Genomic DNA, 9,875 nt, shown 5'->3' with positions numbered 1-9,875 from the left:
TACTCCCCCTGTATTTAACCCATTCCAAAGGGATACATCTGGTCCAGGAACATAGTTAGCATATTGCTTACCAATTAATTTGCACAGGCTTTATTTGTAATCTACTAGAGGCCAGGAACAAACTGTTAATGTCTAATAAAGGGAAAACCATTTATGATGATGAAATATGTAAAAGAGACAACTTGGCTCTGTCCTGCCCAGAGCCCTGACCTGTAGGCACCAGGCATTACATTTAACCTGACGGGATTTTTTATTCTGTTTCGTATCAAGAACACAGTACATTTTTAGAGAAACAATACCTTTACTACAAAACCATGTAAATGATTATATACAAAATGGTTACTGGAATTTGGTTTTGTACTGTAGTGACAGAAATAACTAGCTGCTGACATTTATTTACGCTTCCTTAATACTAGGTACATAACGCCACTGATCAGAGTAAAGGCAAATGCAATCCAGGCTAAGACGAAGGAATAGCCATATTGGCCTTCAGAAACTTCAATGCTATATTCTCTGCTCTTGTGTAGTTCTTCATGCCTATCTGTGTAAATGGAAGCTGCGATCATAACACACAGACCTGGAGGAGGAAGAAAATAGTAAAGTTTAGCATCTTAAAATGTTATCAATATGCATAACAACTATTCACTGCCTCTTTCTGTCAGCTGCTTCCACCAACGTCCTTTTTTTGCAGACACTCATCTTCCATCCTCAAACTAAAGTCAGAGCATTTCAGGACATGCTTTCAGTTTCTTTGGCGCGGATTAAATTTCAAGTGCTGTTGTACATTTATGTCATTTGCAATGAGCACAAAATGATTCGAAACATCTGGATAGTTTTAAAGACTAACAAAAAATTAAGGAAGTACCTGCCCATAAGAATTACAGAGTTATTTAATTTGTTCAAGCAGTTCCAAATCTCAGATTCTTTCCCTTCAAAGTTCAAATGACTTTATTCTGAGCAGTGATGTCATCCATATTTTAACTGCCTAAATAGTACAGAATGGAGCAGTTCACTGTTTAACCAAATACAAAGGATAAGCGATGACCTCAGGAGCCCTACAAATTTCTTTTGCAGCTTATTTTGTTGGAAACCTTTTTCCCCTTCCCTTTCCTCTTTTCATGTAAACACTATTAAAGTCACAAGTGTTGAAAAATCACTCACATGACAGGAGCTGGATAATAGAGGTTAACACAAATCTTTCTCCTTGCTTTAGACGGAAGAGTTGAAGAATGAAAACCAGAAATGCCACGCAACAGAAAATAGTAGATAGGATCATGGTGGCCTGAACAGCCTGAATTGATTGATACTCTGCAAAAAGAAAAGCAGCCTTAATTAAAAATACAGTTTCTCTCTCTGCCTTCTTCTGCAATGAGTAGAGGGGTAGAGCTATGTTCTGTAAGCAGGAGTTCAGGACATACAGCAAACCAGTTGTGCACGCATTGCCTAGGGAGGTTCTCTGCTTCCTTTGTATTAATACAGCCAGTGGTTTAAGGACTTTAAAAAGCTTTTCATAAAACTAAATAAAAACACTGAGGAGACTGTTTTTCCCACACCACGTCCTTTGCTACCATTTACATACTCAAAGCACAGTGAAACCGCCAGGTGTCCCAAGTGGCTTACAGACACAGACCGGAGCCTCTCACTAGACCCGGAGGTAGCTCTATCCCATACGATGTAACCAGACAGGATATCCACGCTTGGCACAGAAGATTCCTTGGGTTCAGATTTGTCATCCTGTCAGTTACTCCCCTGTAACTAGGAGCTAAAGTAACCACTAAATTTGTAACTGCATGTAGCTGCTCTGTGTAACTTTGCTGCAATGATATGGCCAAGCTGAGCTACACAAGTAAGCACCTCTCCTCTGGCACAGCTTCACTCTAGTTAGTAGGTCTGTGAATAGCAGACATACCTGAGCTACTTATAATCTAGCTAGTTCGGGTACCTCATTTCAATGAAAGCACGGTAATACAGACATCAAACGCAAATTTGATAAATTCATGTTAGCTTAGATATGCCTGTGCATAATGGATTATCTCACTGCAGCACAGATATGCTCTACCCCAACTTGATGCTTGCAAAGCAAAGTCACTTTATGGGCATGTGGCTCTTCAAATCATCTATAATATGATCTTTAATATACACAAAGATTGAAAGTATACAAATAAAGTAAATGTAACATTTGAGGTTTTTTTTATTTTTTGTAAAGCAGGATGTTAGGTTGTGCTGTATACTAATTCCTCTTTGTTAAAACTTCAGCTTGCGTTCTGATTTTTTCCGCTTTCCCCCATTCCTGTGCACAGGCAGTGTTTTTAGGTTCTTCTTTGAAAGTTAAAGTTCAATTCTGAGGCAAATTCTATCACTTCAGCACCACTTTCAGATGACTTCACTGTTTTTACCTGATCTAATTTTTTAAGAACTCTTTAGCACTCATCATTAGTTGTTTGTGTTTACTCAACACAGTTGGGTTTTCAGGTGCACCTGACAGTTCCCTCTGTTTTCCTCTTACAGAAACTGTTGGAATAATTTGCCTTTCCAAAATGACAAGCCGGTATTAAAGTTTTTAGAAGACCTTGGTAGTTAGAGCATGCAGATTTTTGAACAACTATATTTTTGCCCCTGCAAATTTCGTAACAATTTCACCAGATCTCCTGGTAAAGGAACTGAGAAATAGGCATGTAGAGACACTCACCTCTGAACTGATCAGTAATAGCCATACAGGTGCTAGTATTCGTGGCACACATTCTCCAGACATCTGTAGAAAAATTATCTCCTACCCACCAGGCCTGCAAAATAAAAGTAAAGGGCTCTTACAGGGAAAAAAAAACACAAAACCACGAAACTCCTTACTTGTCCAAGTGTCTCCTGATCAGATACATCAGCTGCAACAAATTTCCGTTCATTTTTGATACTTAACTGTTTGAACTAAATTTGAGATCTAATGGCACTTTGGAATGAAGGGCACATCATTATTCACGTCATTTTCATTTTAGACCTGTGTAAAGCAGAAAAGGGAACAGATGGCAATCTTAAACATGCCAAAGCATGAGGGCACTTGTTTGGGCAGAAATTTTGGATAGCCAGTGACCCTGTTTAGGATGCACAACTCATTAAAGGCACAGCATTTTTTAATTTGCAGGAAATAGCAGGGTATACATCTATGAAACAGAAGCCATTTATAAGTTTTCCGGTTCCTGACATTGAATTGAACTAACCTTAACTCTGTGTAGCTGCGCTGTGCGAATGCAGTACGTACACTGTGGCATCTGACTGGATGTGACTAGTGACAAATTAAGATCCTCCAGTCGTATTTCTATTTTGATGTTTTAAAATTTATGGCAAAATAAATAGAGTACTACAGTGACTGAACAGACTTTTACAGTAGCCTGGGAAATGCTGCAAGTGCTCCACACAAGTGGCATTTCCTCAGGAAACCCATTCCCGTTCGTACAGCTACCCAAACTTTTGTTTTGACTAGAGTTGGAAAAATACAACTTTTAAATATGAATCCTGGTAGCATCTGCTGCTTAGATAGACGTTCCAGAAACCTCACAGCTTACTGCGCAGCTTTGCAAACAATACTGCAACAAAAACTATAATACATTATGATAGTAGGCATATGTGTAATTTTAACACTGTGTTTTAAGAAAAAGCAGTACTTTCTCAGGATGCCATTCATTTGGATTTTGCCCTCCAAGTTCAATATATTATTTTTTTAGCTCTGAGCACTATATAATCCTTTCAGAGTTATTTTCATTACTATAAAACACCTCTGAAGATAATAAAATCTAATAGAAGGTAGTTACACAGTTTAAGTTCTTAATTCTTTAAAAGTAGCTAATGACATAACGCAGAGTGCATGAGGGTTTGTTTCTATAATAATTTAATTCGTATGTAGCAGATCTGAACTAAGAATAAGTTACTTTGTCCACTGTCCTAGCTTTTTTAATATTCAAAGAAGCAGGGTAAGACAACCTGCCTTAGTGCTCAATTAATGACCTACTTCAATGAAACGACTCTACCAGCTGACTGAAAGATAACATCTGAGTTTGTACAATTTTGCAATAAAGAGTTGTGGGTAACACATCATTTCACTTGCAGCATAGTCTTGGAAAAGTCTATGGGATTCAAACCAGCTTCACTGAGCACAGTAAAGTATTTTCAGCAGACAATTTTTTTAATCCTAAAAGCCTGTACATACACCAAAACTCTTGGAGAAAGAAAGACTCCAGTGCACAGTGAAGAGTACCAATCAGGATAGTGGGCTGTTTTGGAAAGAGGAAAAGTCAATTAAGAGCTAGATGTAAATGTTGGAAGGTTAATTCTTTCTGGTCACAAAAATAAAAAGGAAATTTGAAAAGAATGCAACATACATTATTCGAAAACTTTGTGCTGAAACTGCTTCAACTGAAATGAAACAGATATATTCATGGTGTCTAATGATTTAACTGGGCATCTTGGACAACCACTTCTGAGGCAAAGCATACCTTGACTGAAATTATCCCTGCACATTAATCATGAGCTCTTTGACTTGACGTACATGGCACAAAAGGACGACAGATTTTTTCCCCCCTTTCCCTCTTATCTAGCTGAACCAAGTCTCATAGCTCCACCCCGCGAGCATGGTAGTATTTGTAAATATACACCCTGGCCAAGTATCTCACAGGGGAGAAGATTACCTGCGTAACATGGTCTTACAACATGATGCCATACAAACGTACGGCATGTACTTGTATAGTCTTATCCATGTATACAAGCAACATGCGTATTCAAGGCATTTTTGTTACAAAAAGGTATAAGGAGACCAGTGTGCCTAACAAAGTTACGTGCTTTCAATAAGCCAGTTGAAGACAACTAGAGAAGAATAGCTTCATTTTTATGAAGCAAAGAAACACCTGTCTGTTTGAGAGAAAAAGAGAATAAATGAGACTTACATTGTCAATCGTTGAGATGAACAGCAGTGCTGCTGAGGTTATGTGAAACACAATAATGAAAGCCAGAAGAATCAACATTCTTGATCTGTAGAGCCTTTAGTCTGAGATAAATCTGTTAAAAATAAGAGCGTATATGAAGAGTCTTTAAAAGCTGTCAACAGATCAACCTGTCATTACGCTATTTCACTGTGGCTGTGAGTAGTCAAGGTCAGCGTGAGTGTATTTCAGAGCGAGGTGCTGTTAGAGTCAGGAACATCATATGCAGTTTGAGTCCACAGCACACATTCTTTCTCCAGAGATAAAAGATTTCACTTAATCAGACCTTACATCAGCGTAACAGCTTTCTGTTTGTTGTATGTGATACGTAACTAGCATCACTGCTAGTGAATCACAACTTGAAATGAAGCCAAGAGGTGCATTTTGCAACCTGCCAGTGGGATGGCTGCAGTGGGTAAACACACAGAGAAGCTTCTCTCTGTGTGCTTCTCCAGCAATGATATAAATCTCCTTCATGTTGACTTTTAGAGAAGTACTTTTCAAATTACAGCCTCATTTGCATGTGATGCTATATTTTCCACTGGCTACTAAGGTCTTGTTTCAACCATGCTTTCAAAGTTGGAAGAAACACAGATTTCAAAAGGATGCTTGTAGAACAAAATTAAGTGCATCAAGAACCACCTCCTAGATTTAGTAATAGCCATGTTGTACCTTAGGTCTCATATAGGTTGTCCTTTGGTCATCTAGTTGCAAGTTTTATCCATTGATGAATGACTTAGGGCTACCATTTTCTCCAATATATTGCTCTGACTGGTAGGATTCAACAAACCCAGTAGTCATGTAATAATCCAGTTAGTTATTTAAAGTTCAGTCACTTAATACTCTCTCTAGTCTACCTATTATCTTCACACCTTATCTAACTCATTTATTACCATTTCACATCTCAAATGAAAAAAAAATAAAAATCTTATGTACAAAGGAACCACAAACTTCATTTGAGCTGGAATCCCCAGGAAATCTGTGGGCACAATAACAAATAGGTTAGGGAAAACTACTGTTACTAATATATAGAAATGTACAATTGCTTGGTATATATATTATCTTTTTCCTCTTGTGTTAAAATGCTTGCCAATTAATAAGCTATATTCTCTAAGGAATCTGCATTCTTGCAGATATTTTCTCTGCATTTAACGTGCATGATTCTGTAGCATTATCTGCATGTTATCACTCATCAGTACATTAATGCATGTTTCTCCACGGCAGTTACGATTTTTTTTAAGACTTCCATGATTTTTTTCATGTCTAACCCTCTCTCCCCTATTGCCATTTACTAGAATCATGAACCACATGGAGAATTTAATCAAATAAAAGGACTACTTTGACAGCGTTTTTAAAGCAGCTCCACTGGCGTTCTCATCGGGCCAAAATACAACTACTCTGCAAAACTTTAACAAAAAGATAACAGCATATAAACATGCTGAATAGAGACTAGAAGTTCCAGACTAATCCTTTACATCTACATTGCAGTATAGCGTTTCACTGCAGTACAGCATTATGACAAGCACGAAGCCGAACAGTATTAAAGTGCTTTTGAGAAAATGAAAACTGATAGGATAACCTTCTATCCATATCTAATTGGAATGACTTTATGGGAAAGCTAAGTTAAATCCTAAAATAAGGAAAGCAGCTACTCAAGATTTTATTCCTTCCCATTTTCTCACTGTTAAACTTTGCCTTCTCTGCCACAACAAAGAACAGAAGTGGTAATTTCCTCCAAAGAGCCGATTCGGCTGTATGACTCAAGATCCTCTGAATCTAGTTCTGCTTCTAGAAATGTCATTCATGGCTCTCTATCAAGCCTTTCTTGAATGAAGGAAAGGAAGAAGGAAAAGAAGATATTTTGTGGTTTTGTACGATGCCACATCAAAATATTTTCACTGGGAAATGTACCAGTCTTCACACAGCACTCTCTTGTCCTGTGGTTGGGTTTTTTTCTGAGTTTCATTTGTTGCACAGATGGTATCTACACAGACAATAACTCAACAGTCATCTGCCATATAAGGAGAGAGAATCAAATTGTACTCAGTATTATTTTAAAAATAACAATAGAATTTCATCTTATTACATGAAGCATCATAAAGTAAGAGAGACAGAAAAATGTAACCTAATTAAAACCAATCTTGCAAAATCAAGACTTGCCAGCACAGAAAAACCCACTTAATCTTCAATCAAGTGAATGTTTTCATTTTGCTGCTTTAAGCCATAAACAGAAGTGTTTCAAACAGGATGGATAAACATGCATGGGTGATGAGGAAAAGACACTTTATGTTTTACCCAAATAAAGACAAGATTGAATGAAAGAGCTTTTTGTTTTGTCTTTACCAAAAAAAAAGGATGGTAAGAATAGTTTGATGTTTCAGTTCTGAAGGACCTTCGTGACAGCCATTTTTAGGTACTTCCTCCTGACTTGCTGGTAATGGCTCCTTTCATGAGCTGCTACAACTCGTGTGTGCACAGTGCTACAACTGTGCACAGATATGGAAATTAAATATGCTGGGGGAGAGGAAGGAGCAGAACAATTCTAAGTAATTAATACCAGGAAAAGACAACAACAACTTGATACCCAATCTGTCATGCCTGAGCGGGGATCCCAGAAGTGCACAGAAAGATCTCTGGACTTCAATCACTCCAAGCAACTTTCTCTTCCCATGAAGCCCAAGGAGGAGTGTCTCCAGTTCATCACAGCCTGCACAAGGAGTCATGAAGGGAGGAGGGCCTTTCAGCTAAACTCTACGTAACCTGTGCGCAGGAAGCAAAGAGCAGCTCCCTTCTTCTATGATGCAGCCAGCGATGACACAGAAGCTCCTACAGAATCTGCATCCCTCTCAAGGCAGAAATTCTGGACTTCATCTCTCAAGGGGGACTATTAGAAACCAGTCCTCCTCCACTCCAGACATTGCTGAACTTAAAAGTTTTATTTTGGAGACTCAAGATCCTTCCACTGCCTCAGCAAGAAGATCTTCCTTCCCCACTTGTCTGTGGACAGCCTACGTGGGTACCTCTCCTAGCAGGAGGCAGTTCCTTTCATCTCTCTATGAGCAAGGGAAGGACACAGTTATGTTTTCACACGGAGAATTTCTGGGAACGCTGTTTGCATTAACATTCAGAATTCTTACTTTAATAATGTGTTATTAAGCAAACACTTTGGTAACATCCTATTCTGCATATTAGCTGTAGTCCTCTCTCGTTCACCATTAACTGTTTCTCAGGGGCTCTCTTCAGGTTCACAATCGTTCACAGTTCTTTTAGCAGCAGCTGAGAGTCCTGCCGAAGCTTGCCAAACCAAGAGCATGCCACCTGGCAGTGGCTTTTGCCTCGCTCTTTCAAAATGGAAGGTATCTGGAGGGACAAATAAGCTAGCACTACTCTTTAACCTGGCTGAACTAATTCTGCTCAATAGAACAACCAGCAATTCGGGTTAGATTAAAATCCTATCATCTCTTACATTTAATTAATGCAGCCACAAGGAAATACTGCTTAAGACGGTTATTAATAAGAACAGAAACATTTTAAAATCACATAAATTTGTGAATCTAGCACTTTGCACCATTGCACTGAACAAGGATCTGCAAACAACTATATTAAGAAGATGCATAGAAATGATCAGACTCTTTTTAGTTTCTTGTTTATAGGTAAGAATATTTGTATTGATCAAAAAAAGCTTCCTGGGCAGAGTAATTTTTTACTTTCTATCATTTGAAGTAATACACACTATGCTCTCAGGTCAAGATGTTTATGATTTTTAAGTAAACTGCCTTTAGGCATGGATGAAGACTGGGATGACGTAACAGATACTGTTCATCATTCCCCAAAGTGGTTTGAATTCTTTTAATAGTTTTTACACACACACACAAAAAGCTTTTTGGACACGCTATAGATGTCTTTTAATAGAGATGATGGAGCCACTCTTCTCAGAAGTACATGATGAAAAACTAGAGGCAACAGTCACAAGTTGCAACAAGGAATATTCCAATTGTGAAAAATGTATTAATTATCTTCAAATGAGCATGATTAAGTACTGGAACAGGGCCCAAGAGGCTGTGGGATCACCATTCCTGGACATCTTCATAACTTGACTGAAGCAAGGCCCAGACTGTCCTGAACAAACTCCCTGCTTGGAGTAGGAGTCTGGAGTAGACACCTCCAGAGGCCCCTTCCAGCTCTGCTCTGCTGACGATCTGTAGCTATTTCAGGAACCTCCCTGTACTAATCTCCAGCAAAGCTCTGACAAAGAAGAACATAAAATTTGACTTAGCTCATCACGTGTGACATTAAAAACAGATTTTGGGTTGTAGTAAGAATGCCATTGAATGTCAACATGAATTCTTCAACTGCAAGCCTCAGCGTTTAATACCACTTTACAAAGTATGCTGTAAAGCAGAAACGTACAGGTACAGCTGAGTTAGAAGTGCAGACTGCCACTGAATCCAGTAAGAGTAAGTTATGAGAATCCTACTGAACACATCCAGATTTGCTGTAGTAATAAGGTTTCCCATAAATGCTTTTAAGTTGTAGAATGGTTACCCAAAACACATTGAAAACAGAAGGCCAGCTATAGTACAACAAAGATTTTTTCAATTAGTGTGGAAGAACTGTTTCTGGTAATACTCCAGTGCTACCTTATTTCTCGAGGATAAATGCAGCAGTCATACTTATCTTTAATCTTTACAATAATGCAGACTATTGGAACCAGTAATTTGGACTTTCGTTATGAGATCCTGGTGTGCTTTACAAAAGGTGGCTAAGAAGGGCCTCTGCTGTGATGTTCTAGACACGCAGAGGCAAGTACCTCTTTACAAGATAAAACAGTACGACAATCACAGAACTGCACAGTAAAAAAAGTATCCAGTCCAAGGTTCCCAACACTCTATATTGGAGTAAGCAAAC

General features: G+C 38.4%; 1 protein-coding gene across 1 annotated transcript; it reads right to left on the bottom strand.

Moving 5' to 3' along the window:
• Window positions 1–281: 281 nt before the first annotated feature.
• Window positions 282–5,043, bottom strand: EMP2 (epithelial membrane protein 2). The gene is made up of 4 exons (XM_009887162.1): window positions 4,932–5,043; window positions 2,690–2,783; window positions 1,162–1,308; window positions 282–577 (listed from the first exon to the last, which is right to left on the bottom strand). The coding sequence occupies exons 1-4, from the start codon at window positions 5,007–5,009 to the stop codon at window positions 393–395; spliced, it is 504 nt and encodes a 167-aa protein (XP_009885464.1). The 5' UTR covers window positions 5,010–5,043; the 3' UTR covers window positions 282–392.
• Window positions 5,044–9,875: the final 4,832 nt, after the last annotated feature.

This window comes from Charadrius vociferus, unplaced genomic scaffold (assembly GCF_000708025.1).
Source record: "Charadrius vociferus isolate BGI_N301 unplaced genomic scaffold, ASM70802v2 scaffold1056, whole genome shotgun sequence".
NCBI classification, from domain to species: Eukaryota; Metazoa; Chordata; class Aves; order Charadriiformes; family Charadriidae; genus Charadrius; species Charadrius vociferus.
This window is presented reverse-complemented; position numbering and strand designations above follow the sequence as displayed.

Bases quoted from the DNA above. Each gene is read 5' to 3' on its own strand.
- EMP2 (XM_009887162.1), bottom strand. From the start codon at position 5,009: ATGTTGATTCTTCTGGCTTTCATTATTGTGTTTCACATAACCTCAGCA. The intron at 1,309-2,689 runs GTGAGTGTCTCT...TTCTTTTTGCAG, and splicing joins TATTACTGATCAGTTCAGAG to AGTATCAATCAATTCAGGCT. The intron at 578-1,161 runs GTGAGTGATTTT...TTCCTCCTCCAG, and splicing joins TATTATCCAGCTCCTGTCAT to GTCTGTGTGTTATGATCGCA.